At 35.0% G+C, this 16,448-nt stretch overlaps 1 protein-coding gene across 2 annotated transcripts in view; it reads left to right on the forward strand.

Annotated features, from left to right (window-relative positions):
• Nucleotides 1-16,448, forward strand: part of AK9 (adenylate kinase 9) — a 119,598-nt gene that overhangs the window by 68,146 nt on the left and 35,004 nt on the right. Inside the window, exons 21-27 of one of the 2 annotated variants that reach the window (XM_082731994.1) lie at nucleotides 4,367-4,456; nucleotides 5,144-5,344; nucleotides 5,706-5,827; nucleotides 6,445-6,657; nucleotides 8,170-8,430; nucleotides 9,355-9,479; nucleotides 12,658-12,877. In XM_082731994.1, the coding sequence (XP_082588120.1) occupies nucleotides 4,367-4,456; nucleotides 5,144-5,344; nucleotides 5,706-5,827; nucleotides 6,445-6,657; nucleotides 8,170-8,430; nucleotides 9,355-9,479; nucleotides 12,658-12,877 (1,232 nt within the window). Of the gene's footprint in view, nucleotides 1-4,366; nucleotides 4,457-5,140; nucleotides 5,345-5,705; nucleotides 5,828-6,444; nucleotides 6,658-8,169; nucleotides 8,431-9,354; nucleotides 9,480-12,657; nucleotides 12,878-16,448 lie in introns of those variants that run through there. The other variant, XR_014312156.1, reaches the window with a different exon arrangement.

Below are 16,448 nucleotides of genomic sequence, written 5' to 3' on the forward strand. Positions count from 1 at the left end.
CTTGATGAACACAGATGCGAAAATACTCAACAAAATACTAGCCAATAGGATTCAACAGTACATTAAAAAGATTATTCACCACGACCAAGTGGGATTTATTCCAGGGCTGCAAGGTTGGTTCAACATCCGCAAATCAGTCAATGTGATCCAACACATCAATAAAAGAAAGAACAAGAACCATATGATACTTTCAATAGATGCTGAAAAAGCATTTGACAAAGTACAGCATCCCTTCCTGATCAAAACTCTTCAAAGTGTAGGGATAGAGGGCACATACCTCAATATCATCAAAGCCATCTATGAAAAACCCACCGCAAATATCATTCTCAATGGAGAAAAACTGAAAGCTTTTCCACTAAGGTCAGGAACACGGCAGGGATGTCCATTATCACCACTGCTATTCAACATAGTACTAGAGGTCCTAGCCTCAGCAATCAGACAACAAAAGGAAATTAAAGGCATCCAAATCAGCAAAGAAGAAGTCAAATTATCACTCTTCGCAGATGATATGATACTATATGTGGAAAACCCAAAAGACTCCACTCCAAAACTGCTAGAACTTATACAGGAATTCAGTAAAGTGTCAGGATATAAAATCAATGCACAGAAATCAGTTGCATTTCTCTACACCAACAGCAAGACAGAAGAAAGAGATATTAAGGAGTCAATCCCATTTACAATTGCATCCAAAACCATAAGATACCTAGGAATAAACCTAACCAAAGAGACACAGAATCTATACTCAGAAAACTATAAAGTACTCATGAAAGAAATTGAGGAAGACACAAAGAAATGGAAAAATGTTCCATGCTCCTGGATTGGAAGAATAAATATTGTGAAAATGTCTATGCTACCTAAAGCAATCTACACATTTAATGCGATTCCTATCAAAGTACCATCCATCTTTTTCAAAGAAATGGAACAAATAATGCTAAAATTTATATGGAACCAGAAAAGACCTCGAATAGCCAAAGGGATATTGAAAAAGAAAGCCAACGTTGGTGGCATCACAATTCCGGACTTCAAGCTTTATTACAAAGCTGTCATCATCAAGACAGCATGGTACTGGCACAAAAACAGACACATAGATCAATGGAACAGAATAGAGAGCCCAGAAATAGACCCTCAAATCTATGGTCAACTAATCTTCGACAAAGCAGGAAAGAATGTCCAATGGAAAAAAGACAGCCTCTTCAATAAATGGTGCTGGGAAAATTGGACAGCCACATGTAGAAAAATGAAATTGGACCATTTCCTTACACCACACACAAAAATAGACTCAAAATGGATGAAGGACCTCAATGTGCGAAAGGAAACCATCAAAATCCTTGAGGAGAACACAGGCAGCAACCTCTTCGACCTCTGCCGCAGCAACATCTTCCTAGGAACAACGCAAAAGGCAAGGGAAGCAAGGGAAAAAATGAACTATTGGGATTTCATCAAGATCAAAAGCTTTTGCACAGCAAAGGAAACAGTTAACAAAATCAAAAGACAACTGACAGAATGGGAGAAGATATTTGCAAACGACATATCAGATAAAGGACTAGTGTCCAGAATCTATAAAGAACTTAGCAAACTCAACACTCAAAGAACAAATAATCCAATCAAGAAATGGGCAGAGGACATGAACAGACATTTCTGCAAAGAAGACATCCAGATGGCCAACAGACACATGAAAAAGTGCTCCATATCACTCGGCATCAGGGAAATACAAATCAAAACCACAATGAGATATCACCTCACACCAGTCAGAATGGCTAAAATCAACAAGTCAGGAAATGACAGATGCTGGCGAGGATGTGGAGAAAGGGGAACCCTCCTACACTGTTGGTGGGAATGCAAGCTGGTGCAGCCACTCTGGAAAACAGCATGGAGGTTCCTCAGAATGTTGATAATAGAACTGCCCTATGACCCAGCAATTGCACTATTGGGTATTTACCCTAAAGATACAAATGTAGTGATCCAAAGGGGCACATGCACCCGAATGTTTATAGCAGCAATGTCCACAATAGCCAAACTATGGAAAGAACCTAGATGTCCATCCACAGATGAATGGATCAAGAAGATGTGGTATATATACACAATGGAATACTATGCAGCCATCAAAAGAAATGAAATCTTGCCATTTGCGACAACATGGATGGAACTAGAGCGTATCATGCTTAGCGAAATAAGTCAAGCAGAGAAAGACAACTATCATATGATCTCCCTGATATGAGGAAGTGGTGATGCAACATGGAGGCTTAAGTGGGTAGGAGAAGAATCAATGAAACAAGATGGGATTGGGAGGGAGACAAACCATAAGTGACTCTTAATCTCACAAAACAAACTGAGGGTTGCTGGGGGGAGGGGGTTTGGGAGAAGGGGGTGGGATTATGGACATTGGGGAGGGTATGTGCTTTGGTGAGTGCTGTGAAGTGTGTAAACCTGGTGATTCACAGACCTGTACCCCTGGGGATAAAAATATATGTTTATAAAAAATAAATAGTTAAAAAAAAAAAAAAGAATATAAACCAATCAAAGCAAATATGATCTCACACATGTGTGGAATTTAAAAAACAAAACAAAAGAACAAAGGAGAAAAAAAAGAGAGGACAGACTCTTCACTATAGAGAACAAATGGTTACCAGAGGAGAGGTGGGCAGGCAGGTGGGGGAAATAGGTGAAGGGGATAAAGAGCACAATTACCTTGATGAGCACTGAGTAATAGATGGAAGTGTCGAATCACCATATTGCTCCCTTGGAATTAATATTACACTGTGTGTTAACTACACTAGAATTTAAATTAATATTAATTTTTTAAAAAGAATCACCTAGGGGTTCCTGGGTGGCTCTGGTCATAAGCTGCTGACTTCAGATCATACAGGTGGAGTAGGGCAACAGGAAGGGTAGGTAGAGTATAAGAACCACACCCAACCCCCCCCAACACATATACGTATCCATATGTGTCTTTCACTTTAATGTTTCGCCTGGTACTCTCCAACATAGACCTGAAGGTCAAGTTAATGTGCAATGACCTAGTTCAAGTGGTGATGTTTAGTAAGTATTCATCTTATCTGTCTCTTCTAGACTGTGGCTGAATCTTCATCATTCTGACTTGCATTCTGTAATTAGAGAAATGAAGACAGTTTAGAATTCTCTGTATATTCTTGATGTTCTTGTCTTTGCCATCATTTATAATGCTTTTCTTTAGATAATTGAGCACCTAACAATCGTACATGTCACCACCAGAGCAGCCCTAGGCTTGTCTTCTTCTACATCCTATTCTCTTGAGTTTTAATTATAGAATTCTGATGAAAGAGGACCCACCTACTACTTTAGCTTGGAAGACAGTTTCCAGTGTTACAGTGTTTTATATATATATGTAAATATAATTACATATCATATAATTATATTTTTAAAATATTAAAATATTATTATAGATATGTAAATATGATTTAATATAACTATATTGTTATATTTAATTATATTATACATTATTATTCCAATTATGTAAATACAATTAAATATCACATTATTAGAATATTCTAATTCTATTTATCTGAATATTCTAATTAATTAGAATCTATTCTAATTCTGTTATTTAGAATACTCCATTAGAATACTCTAGTAGAATATTATTCTGATATTAGAATAATATAATTAATTATAATTATAATAATTGCAATCTATTATAATTAATTATATAACTTAATTATTATGATTGGTATAATGTATTCTATAGAGACATATATATGTATATTTCATATAATATTATACAAATATAAATTTGGTCTACACAAATTTGTGTCTCAGAACTAGAAAAAACTATGGTGAGAAGATAGATAATTAGTTCTTCCTTCCCTGAACCATCTATGCTGAATGTGCATGTGAAGCAAGTCTTACATCATCCAGGAAAACAATGTTTGCTCTCTACCTTCAACAGTGATACTATGGAGATTCTCCTGAGTTTTGCCACACTTATGCCCACAGCTGGGGCTTTGATATATCATTGTCTTTCCTTGCCATTTTATGATATTTTGGAGTATTTAAGAAATTAAAAGAAATATCAGGAACTGCTAGTCTGATGGCATGTGAACAGAAGTTTGAGTGATATTTAACAATAGTTATCTGTCAGACTTATATGTGCCATGCATCCATTATTATTTTGGTCCATGTCTTTTTATGTGTTGTTACATGTTCTTCATTTTCTGCCCTAAGTTATTAAATATTTAATGCCATACTTTACCTAACAGGAAAACTGTATTTTCACTTAGACATAGTCTATATAATTAAACCATGTTTTGAAATTTTCTTTGTGCCAGAAACTTCATAAAGCAATAATGCTTTAAAATTCAAACACTAACTATCAGATTTCTTTTTTAAGTCATTGAGCCTGCTGAGGATACCACAGTTGGAACAGAAATTTCAAAAGGATCCAAAGATGGCCTGGAAACTAAAGAATTATCTGAAACAGGTTATATTATAAAAATAGTTAGTCTGTGAAAATACTTTTCATATTCTTTTAGTCCAGTCCCTTATTTTAAGCATAGCACCAACTTCCTACCTATTTCTTTCTATGCCGTATGCCAACTGATATGCAATTAATTTAGCTTATTACAGTAAAATGTATGTAGCAGGTGCCTGGGTAGCTTAGTGGGTTAAGCCTCTGCCTTTAGCTCAGGTCATGATCTCAGAGTCCTGGGATCGAGTCTTACATAGGGCTCTCTGCTCAGTGGGGAGCCTGCTTCCTTCTCTCTCTCTCTCTCTTTCTGCCTGTCTCTCTGCCTACTTGTGATCTCTCTCTCTCTCTGTCAAATAAATAAATAAATAAATTTGTAAAAAAGTGTTTAGTACTCTTTAGTACTCTTCTTCACCAAATTTTATTTTATATGTTTTACTAATAAAGTTGCCATACAAAATTCTTATTAATTATCCATGATTTTTATCTTTTTAGTAGATAATAATTCATCTAAGCCAATACAAAAAACAAAGCATAAATTAAAACATGAATTTATGCATTTATATTATTACCTAGAAAATGAAGTATATTTCTTTCAAATGTTTTTTAAAATGCTATAAAGTATAAATTATTTTGACAATATGGCTAAAGATACAATATTTTAAGAATCTTTTTTCTTTCCTCTAACCTTTACCTCAGAAGTTGTACTCCCTGAGTTTCCAGAAGATGCTTATCCTGATGTTCCTGAAATGGAGCCAATTAAAGAGAAGATTAAACATTTCAACTACATATGGAAACAACTGGAAGGAACAATCAAAGAGTCATTGGTTCACATTTTAAACTTGGAGATTGCTGACAAAACTCCAGAGGAACTACTTCAAAAAGTAGTGGAGACTATGGAAAGTAAGAGCTGTAATCTTAGCAGTTATTGTCAAGATATTACTATATCATTAAAAGCATCATGAAAGTTTGAAGACCTTCTTGATGGTTTACGAAGTAAAGCATCCAGTATATTTAGGGTCAAGACTTCAAATATTTAAATCTGTTAATCAGAACAGCACGAGGCCCAAAGAGCACTGGCCAACCCAGCCAGTTGTCACTTAAAGAATTTGTGAAGACCTGTGTGTGTACACCTTTCAACTAAGATCAATCATTATAATCACTCTTCTTAATCTTTGATTACTATAATATGCTAATATCCTTTTATCCTAAAAATATCTTCCCAAAAGTTACTTTTTTATGTATTTATTAATTTTTTTTACAGGACCCTTCCAGTATGTTGCATGGGAGTTAACTATGGAAGATTATGATGAAGAAACAGAAGACTATCAGGCAGAAGCTGAAGCTGATGAGGAGATAGAAGAGGAAGAGGAGGAGGAAGAAGAGGTATGACTTCTTTATTATTGCCCATTCACATTGGTCACATCATTGAAAGTGAGTATATCCAGAATGGTAACTAGCACTTTGGACCTCAAGAAAACAAGCAGTCTTCCTCAATTTTATAAATAAATTATTTTATAAATTTTTCAACACACTTGGCCTAAACTCAACTTCACTTGACACCTGAAATGCCAGGGCTTCTTAGACAACATACTACACCCATGAAAAAAGAAAAGGGAAATCTTTTAAATTTTTTTCCACGGGAACATGTACAAGTATTAGAGACAAAATTTAAAGGAAGTGAGTGTTTCACATAAGACACAGGTGGTAATGGCCTTGGGAGGCCACTTGCGTGATAATAAGGAGAAGTATTTGCAAAAGGAACAGGTCATTTTCAGATGCTACTCTACTCCCTTAGCACCGGAATTTTAAGAACGATTTTCATTTGATACCCACCCAATTAATTATCTATCAGTAATTAAATGAAAACAGATTCTTTTAATTTGGGGCCTTATCGGTTCTTTTGCATTCAAGATGCATTATTTTAATTTATTTTTACTTAATTTTTAGTCTTTCATCAAAATGTTTTTAATACTATTCTCCACACTGGATAATATTTGTAGAATGAAGATAGAATTAAAGAGAAGAGAAGGCACTTGGGAGATACAAAGCACTTTTGTCCTGTGTTTCTCAAAGAAAACTTCATCCTACAACCAGGCAGCACAGAAGAAGCAGCTAAATATCGAGAAAAGATCTACTACTTTTCAAGTCCTGAGGCTAAAGAGAAGTTTCTGGAGCATCCTGAGGAGTATGTGGCTCATAAAGAACCATTAAAGGTGAAAACAATATGACTACCCAGTCCTAATGATTGCTTCTGGGTGCTTTTTCAAGGACTTACCGCCAACCTTCATCGCTTTACTTAATAGTGAAGCCCCCAATCTGATATAACAATATGGCGAAAATATCTAAGTTCCAAGAACAACTTCTTGAAAAATAAATAAGATAATTATCTTTTTTTTATTTTGGCAGTAATGACTTGTGTCAAACCAACACATACTGTCTTTTTAGCTGAAGTAAAAAGAGACAGCTGCATTTATTGCTTGCTACCTTAAGAGCCAGCTGGGTTAAGTGGGCAATTTCATAGGCACAGAAAATAGAATCATGATTACTAGCAGCTGGGGGCGGGGTGAGGAGGACGGGAGGTGGGAAGAGAATGGAGTTATTGTTTAATGGGTACAGAATTTCAGTGTGGGATGATGAAAAAGTTCTGGAAACAGACAATGGTGATCGTTGTACAACATTGTGAATGTACTTAATGCCACTGATTTATACACTTAAAAATGGCTAAAATGAATATACTCAAAACTACTGAATTATATATGTTAAAAGGGTGCATTTTATGGTATTTTATGGTATTTAAGTATACCATCTCAATAAAATATCTGAATTTAAACTGAAAAGATGGTTAAAATGGTAAATTTTATGTTATGTATATTTTAATACCATAATAAAATAACACATTGTGGTAATATTTTATCCATTTTAAAAATAAAGTACACACATAATTGCACCAGTTTTAGACAAGAACCTTCATTTTTTAAATTTTACTTTCACCCTCTTCCACATGGGTGTATATTCTTTCCAGGGTATGTAATATTTTATAATCTGCTTTTTCACTTAACATTTATCAATGAAAGCTTATATATTTCTACATAGACCTCTGATGCTCCAACAGTTTCATACTATTTTAACATCTAATTGTTATACATTTTTCACAGTATTTTCATTGTGGATCCTTGTCATTGTGGATATGATATAATACTTAGGAAATCTTCGGACATGTCATTTTTTTGTTTCTCTTAAATACTTTTATTAGTATAATTCCTGAGCATGGGATTACAAGATCAAAATAAACTAATCACAATATATAGTCACTTACACTTTTGAGAACACCAGTACTTTCTTTTTTTTTTTTCCCCAATGAAGTACAGTCCACACCCAATATGGAGCTTGAACTCACAACCCTGAGATCAAGGGTTGCATGTCCTACTGACTGGGCCAACCAATGCCTCTAATTCCAAAGCTTTCTAAAACAGAACATATAGAACACAATTAAAATACTTCTGAATAATTTGGGCTATTTTCATGAACTTCAATTTTTATATGGTGCCTAGGAGGACTGCTGAAATATGTATATGGTTGTCGCTTCTGACACAATTGGTGTTGTGAAGGGATAATTCAGTTTTAGGGAGAGCAACTAATAAGCCTTATGTTTTCTAAATTACTCAAAACTTCCTTGCCTTCACTCTCCTCCTACCCTATTCTCCCCAACCCACCTTCTGTGGCAGGCTCCTCCAGTAAGAATATGCCTTATTGGCCCCCACGGTTCTGGCAAAACTATCTGTGGAAGACAGTTAGCGGAAAAATGGGGCATTTTCCACATTCAGTTTGAAGAATTTCTTCAAGAGAAACTAATGCTCAAAACCGAAAAGAAAATTGGAACTGAATTTGAGGAAGATTCTGATGAAGAACGGTTTGCGAAACAAGAGCTTGAAGAACTTGCAATTCAGGCCAATGTCAAGATTGAAGAAGAAAATACAAGGAAGCTGGTAGTAACACTAATACTCTCTTTGCAGATAACTATGCTTACTGGTATTACTTTTGGGAAGTAGAATATAAGCGGTATAAAACTAAAGTTTCTAGGAAGAAAAAAAAATTAGCCCCCATGTGTCATCCTCCCCATATGTTAAATACATATCTTACCGCTCATCTAGAATACAAAATGCTAAGTTTTACATGACTCCAATAAAAATCTAAATAGCTTTGCCTGACAAGACTATCACACAACATTTATTTGGGACTCTGTTATTTGAGATGTCTGATGTAGACTATAAGGTTTTCCTTTATTTTGTTCTCTGTTTTTTTTTTATCAAATATCATAAAAATCTGCCCCAGAATCAGCAGAGATCTCAAAATATTAATTTCTAATGACGCATTGTAAGAAATTTTATATACTCTTCGATGATTTCTTTCTGGGATTGTAAAGAGAGAGTTCTTAATTTTAACTCATTTTTAACCATTTCTGATATAGTAAGACCCGACCCTTTCCTTCTCAAATGATCCCTTGTAAATGGACCCAGATGTAACATTATATTCCAGATGACTGCCTGGCTGGCCCATCCTTTAATTAGGATCTAGGTTGAAGAATTATAAGATAAATGAAAAAATTAATTAAGCTTCATGTGTGTGTGATATAGATTGAACAAAAAAAGCAGAGAGACAGGTATCCTGAGTCCATGTTTGAAAATCAGTCATGCTAATCTCTAGTAACTCCTCTTAGCTACAATATAAAACTTAATATTTTAAACCATATTAAATATTGATTTAAAGAAAAAAGTTTAAGTTTTAAAATGTTAACAAGCAGCCATATTAAAAATGACCAAGAAGTTCTCGTCCTAATCAACTATGTAATAGACTATTATTTATTAATACAGAATTTTTAAATTTTTTTGTTTTCTGATTTTTGTTTTTAGCCTACAGATGTACAATTTACAGAAGAAGAAGAAGCAATCAGATTAAATCTAACAGAAAATGAGCCATTACCTCCCGAAATTCTTGAAACAATTCTTTCCGAGTGGTGGCTTAAGGAACCAATACGGTATCTAATTTTTTATAGAATTATACAATTGTTTTATTTTTAAGTTAAAAATGTAATCAGCATAAATTTAATATTTTTCTTTTACTTATAAACTAGTGATTCTACACATTATGAACATTTGAGGAATTAATTTAAAAATACTGATGCCAGGGGCCCTCCTCCCCAAAACAACTGAATCAAACTTTTTAGCAGTGTGAGATTGAGACCCAGGCATTTGTATTTTTGAGAGTGCCCCAGATGATTCTACTGTGTCATCATGGTTGACTATCCATATTCTAAATCCATGTACACTGATGGTGGGCTGGACTTTTTTCCTTGGAGTCTTTCAATAATTACAGTTAAGACCACTTAATAACTGTTCACAGTGTTATCCCTTTCTTAAAATCCAGGAACAAGCTTGACCTCAGACAGGACAAATTTAAGAATCTCCATGACATCAGAATTTAAAACTTCATTGTAATTTCCCAATCAGAATGTTTGCTTTGGTATCTGTCAGAAGAAAAGAGAAATGATACTTACTATAGTACCAATAATAGCAATGCTTATATGGAACTTACTATGTGCTGGATACCGTTCTACTATATTTTATTCACATTAGCTTACTTGATCCTTACAACTAGCCAGTGGAATAGAAACTTTTATTATCTCACTTTGGAGATGAAGAGAGTATATTATCAAGAATTCAGGTAACCGGCCAGTCCCAGTACTCCTCTGGGCAGTCTTTTACCTAGTCCGTGGCCCAAATGACTGAGTGAGGTTATTGGCCACCAACTTTTTAACTTCCTGTTGCTTAAATTGGCTCGTTATTTGTGGTAAACTCAGGTAGGTCGACTGCAACAATGTAGTCACGCGGACCATCTGGGTGGCTCCCTCTCTTAAGCATCTGACTCTGGATTTCAGCTCAGGTCATGATCTTGGTATCATGGGATCAAGCCCTGCTTCAGGCTCGGTGCTTAGCATGGAGTCTGCTTGTCCCTTTCCTTCTGCCCCTTCCCCTGCTCATGCTCGCTCTCTCTCTCTCTCTCTCTCTCACAAGTAAATAAATAAATCTTTAACAAACAAAACAACAAAAAAACCAATGTAGTCATTCATGGGTTATTCTTCTTTAATTTAGCTCCTGACCTCACACCATACATTAACATTTTTTAAGAAAGCATATGAGTTGAATAATTAAAAGTAAAACAGTGAGGGATGCCTGGGTGTCTAAGTCGATTGGGCATCTGCCTTCAGCTCAGGTCATGGTCTCATGGGATAGAGCCCAGCATAAGCCTCCCTGCTCAGCGGGGAGTCTGTTTCTCCCTCTCCTTGTTCTCTCTCTAAAGAAAAAAAAAAAAGTAAAAAAAGTGAAATTGTAAAAAGTCTAAATAAAATAGTTAAGTGTTATGCAACCATTAAAATGTATTAAAATGAAGAATTTGTAATAGCATGAGCAATGTTATTATATGACATTAAGTTTAAAAAGACAAAGTTATTTATAATAGCAAGATGACACATGAAGAACAAGCTGGAAAGAAATGAAACAAAATGTCAGGAATCTCTAGGATGTGAGATTATGGATAATATTGCCCTTTTTCATTTTTTCTCTATTTTCCAATTTTTCTAAAGTAAGATTTATTTCTTTTATAATCAGGGGGAAAAATCAACACATTTTTTTAAAGTAAGATTTTTTAAAATTTTATTTATTTGACAGAGAGACATCACAAGTAGGCAGAGAGGCAGACAGAAAGAGAGAAAGGAGGAAGCAGGCTCCCCGCTGAGCAGAGAGCCCAATGCTGGACTCAATCCCAGGACTCTGAGATCATGACCTGAGCCGAAGGCAGCAGCTTAACCCACTGAGCCACCCAGGCGCCCAAATCAACACATTTTTAAAGGGCTATTGCATGAGTCCTGGAGAGAGATAATACGATATCTGTATCTATATAAATAGATATTATAAGATATAAGGTGAACTAAGGTGTAATGGTAGAAATGAAAATAGAAATGATAGAAATGGGTATAGAAGAGGACATGCAGGGTTTAGCTCTTATATGTGTGAAGCAAGAGGGGGTTGGGAGGCAGTCCAAGTGTCTCTGAAGTTTGACACCTGAATACCAGTGAGTCAGTCAGAAGCAAGAGCAGTATGAAAGGGTAACAGTGAGTCTAATTTCTGACAGTGTGATGTGTATATAATTCTTGAAGGGCACTTCAATGAATAAATTAAGCAGCTTTTTGAAAATTCTGAATTGAAACTGAAAAGAGAAGTTGGGTATGGAGATAGAGATTTAGAAGGCATTGACAAAGAAGGGACAGCTGGAACAGTAGGGATGAAATTGTTCCTCAATGACGAGACAATGCTGAAGGCATCTCTAAAGAAAAAGGCGTACATCTTACAGCCAAAATATAAAAATTTGCCCACTTAATACCACAAGAAATATTTTAAAATGTCAGAGAAGGACTCAAACTGTGAAATGTTCATAAAAGTCCCATGAGGAAGAAAACATGCTTAAATATAAATACCAAAAACAAGCCAATTTTTAGATAAACAGGATATATTCTCATTCAAAAAGGAACGAATACTGACGCTTTGAAATAAATAAAACCAAGTTCTTAAAGCCTGATTGTTTAATGATAAAAATGTAGTCACATTCCAGTTATTTTTCTGATCCTTATAGTTTCTTCATACCTGGGCAAGTTTTACAATTCTATTTGAACATAGTCATCTTATACATATGAGCCATATGCATACATTAGTAATTATAATTGATCATAAGGAGAGCCAGGGAAGGGGATACAAACTGTCTCATGAAAGGAAGTATCACTAGAAGAAAAACTACACAAAGTGGATTCCCATTAGAGCTGGGCTGGCCAAAGCCACCTTTACTTAAGGGTGAAGTCATTAGGCAGGGCATTCCTCCCAAGCAGAGAACTTATTTTCTCTTAATTTTTCATCAAATATTAAGACTAAATTTTAAAGAACTTATCTATAATATAAGCATAAATATAAAATATTAACATTTTAATAAATTCAACACATTTGGGAGAGAAGACACACCACGTTTACACATATCACAAGAAATAAAAGATACCACAATAAACTTTTAAAACTATTTATTGCACATCTTATATAAAGTTGTGATTTATTAAATCAATATTTGTAATATAATATTTTAAGCAAATAAATTATGAAATTTCTATCAAGTTCCACAGGTTTTATATTAGATGGATTCCCACGGTATCCTGAGGAGGCTCTGTTTCTGGGAGAACGTGGATTTTTCCCAGATGCTGCTGTTTTTATACAAGTTGATGATCAAGATATTTCTGATCGACTCCTTCCTTCCCAAATCGAAAAGTGGAAAGAGAAACAAAAGAAAAAATTAGAAAGGAAAAAGCTCATCAAAGAACTGAAGGCAAAAATCAAGGTATGTATCCAGTAAAAACATATGAGAACAAATTTGTTCAGCATCTATTCAAATTATAATGGTCTTCACAAAAATGCAGTTTTTTTATTTTAATACCACAGTCAATATGAAAACACTTTTAAAATATTAATACTATTTATAATTAAATAGTTAAATATTATTTGAGGCCTCTGTGATTTGAAATGTGTTAATGCTTTTCTGTCCTAGGCAAAAAAAATTAAAGATAGTGGCAGGACTAACATATCCCTTTATCAGACATAGGACCAAAGTGGGAGGGGTAACATAAGAATTAAACTTTTCAGTGGCTTTCTCACTCGTTCCTGGAATGACGAAGCCATCCATCAAGTTCTAGATAATGGTTTAGGACATCTTTTCTAAAACTGAAATTTTGAAATGTTCAAAAGTGTCATAGGGAATCCAGCAATTCCAATTCTAGGAACGTATCCAACAGAAATGAAAACAGATCCACACAAAGATTTATATACAAATGTTCATAACAGCATTATTCATAACAGCCAAAAAGGGAAAAACACCCAATATCCATCAGCTGATGAATGGATAGATGAAATGTGGTAGATAGTATACCCTGGGATCCCACCCAAGATGGTGATATAAGAGCCTCTTGATTTCATCTCCTCCCACACACACAGCTACACATGAAGCAATTCCCTCTGAAAGAAATCCAGAAATTAGCTGAGCAACTCGTACACATCAGACAAATGAGAAAATACCCATATCGCCCACATCAAAAGAGTTGCTACCCGAGAGTCCAGCTTCCAATCCATCTATCCAGTGTGTGATCCTCCCCTTTGGGACACTGACAGGTTGTGGCACATGCTCAATGACTGGGAGCCACTGAGAACAAAGAAAGTAGCTTGAACAATCATGAAGGTTTGAGAGACAGCCAAGAACTCAGTCCAAGCTGATTGATAAGTTTCATCTTATCACAAAACCACTCTGTGAAGACTAGGAGTTGTGGCTTCTTTACCTAATGTGCAGAAACTAACACAGAGTCAAAGAAAATGAAGAACGAGAAGAGGAAATAGAGTTTACTGAAACAAAGGTAAGTGATTTACCTGACAAAGAGTTCAAAATAAAGTTCATAAGATGCTCAGAGTGCCAGGAGCACAATGCATGAACAAAGTAAGAATTTCAAGAAAGAGAGAGGAAATATAAGAAAGTATCAAACAGAGATCACAGAGCTGAAGAACATAGTAACTGAACTGAAAAATTCAGTAGAGATGTTTAATAGCAGACTAGACACATAGATCAATGGAACAGAACAGAGAGCCCGGAAATAACCCTATGGCTATACTGTCAATTAATTTATAAGAAAGAAGTCAAAGATATATGATGGAGGACAGATAATCTCTTCAGTAGATGCTGGGAGAACTGGACCGCTACATGCAAAAGAATGAAACTGGGCACCTTATTGTGTACTATCCATAAAAATCGACTCAAAGTGGATTAAAGACTTGAACATAAGACCTGAAACCATAAAACTTCTAAAAGAAGACAGGGGGTAAGCTCCTTGACATTGGTCTTGGCAATTATTTTTTTAGAGTTGACGTCAAAAGCGAAAGTCAACAAATGGGGACTACATCAAACTAAAAGGCTTTTGCACAACAAAGGAAGCCATCAAGGAAAATCCACAAAATATGAAGACCTTACACAGCTCAATAACAGAAAAAAAAAATCTGATAACAAAATAGTTAAAATCTGAAAAAAATTCGGAGGATCTGAATAGACATTTTTCCAAAGAAGACATACAAAGGGAGAAGAGGTACATGGGAAAAGTACTCCGTATCACTAATCATCAGGGAAATGCAAATGAAAACCACAATAAGATGTCACTTTATGCTTATTAGAATGGCTGTCATCAAAAGACAAAGGGTAACAAATGTTGGCTAGACTGTGGAGAAAAGGAAAGCTTTTGCACTGTTGGTGGGAATGCAAACTGGTGCAACCACTGAGGAAAATAGTGTGGAATTTCCTAAAAAATGTTTAAATATGAGCTACCATATGATCCAGCAATCCTACTTCTGTGTATGTATCCAAAGGAAATGAAAACAGGATATGGAGGAGATATCTGCACTCTCAAGTTCATTGCAGTAGCATTTACAATAGCCAAAATATGGAAGCAACATGTCAATGGATGAATGGATATAAAAGATGTTGTGTTTGTCTGTATAGTGGGACATTATTCAACCATGAGAAAGAAGGAAATCCTGCCATTTGCAATATGGATGGACCTTGAGGATATTAAGCTTAGTGGAATTAGCCAAACAGGGAAAGACAAATAGTAAATGGTATCATTTATATGTGGACTCTAAAACAAATTCAAACTCATAGAAACAGAGAGTAGAAAAGTGGTTGCCAGGGACTGAGGGGTGTGGGAAACAGGGAGAAGGTGGTAACAGGTACAAACTTTCAGCTATAAAATGAATAAGATCTGAGGATCTAATGTATAACATGGTGACTATAGTTGCTATCATCATATTGTATAATCAAAATCTGCTAAGAGAATAGAACTTAAATGTTATCACTAAAAAAAAGTAAATATTGAGGTGATGGGTGTGTTCATTAATTGCTTGGAAGGAGTCCTTTCACAATGTATGTCTATATCAAACCATCACAAGATATACTTTAAATATCTTACAATTTTACAAAGCCAGATGAATGAATGAATGTGTGGTATATTCACAAAATGGATACTATTCAGTAGTTAAAAAGAACAAACTATTGATAACACTCTACAACATGGATGAAAATCATTATGCTTAATGGAAGAAGCCAGGTCAAAAAAAATAGTACCTACTATGTGTTTCATTCCATTTATAAGACATGTCCTGAAAGGGCAAATCTATAGGTCTAGACTAAAGATTGAGGCTTTCAAATCTGTAACTAGGAAGGCAAAGATGGGACATGAGAGCAGCATTAAAGAATGTGAAGGGCTTTCATCCTGAAGAGAGCCTGTAGGTGTTCCAAATGGCCACAGGAAATGAACTACTGTTGGTAGGAGGAAGGTACAGGGAGATGTATTTCATTACTAGTGATAGTTCCAAAAATGACACAAAACAAAAAAAACAAAACCAAGATTGGAAGCACTGAGCTATTTGTCAATAAATAAGCTAATCAATTAACTCCAGCTCTGGGAAATACTATGACTTCAATTATTGAATAGGTTGCTAGGCTGTATTTTATTAGTATGATAAAAGATTATCAAATATTTTCAACAAATTGCTTCCAAATACTTCCCTATTTCTCCATGTACATAATCCACCTCTTTACCAACCAAACAAATAAATAATAAATTCAAAAAGGTGTTCTAATGTTTGTAGAAAGAATGGCTGTCCTCATGTGCTGTTTATTCGCTGGAAGGAAACAGCTAATGAGAAGTTCCAGAAGTAAAGGATGTAGTAGCATAATTACCACCATCATAAGATTTTCTGGGAAGTTTACCATCCTTCCCTCCAAATGCTATTCCCACTTTGGGAAAAAATATATTTACTAATACATAAGAAGTAATTTAATCATTATCCATTAAAATGTTTAAATGTCTCTTTCTATG

This window comes from Mustela nivalis, assembly GCF_964662115.1.
Source record: "Mustela nivalis genome assembly, chromosome: 5".
Lineage (NCBI taxonomy): Eukaryota > Metazoa > Chordata > Mammalia > Carnivora > Mustelidae > Mustela > Mustela nivalis.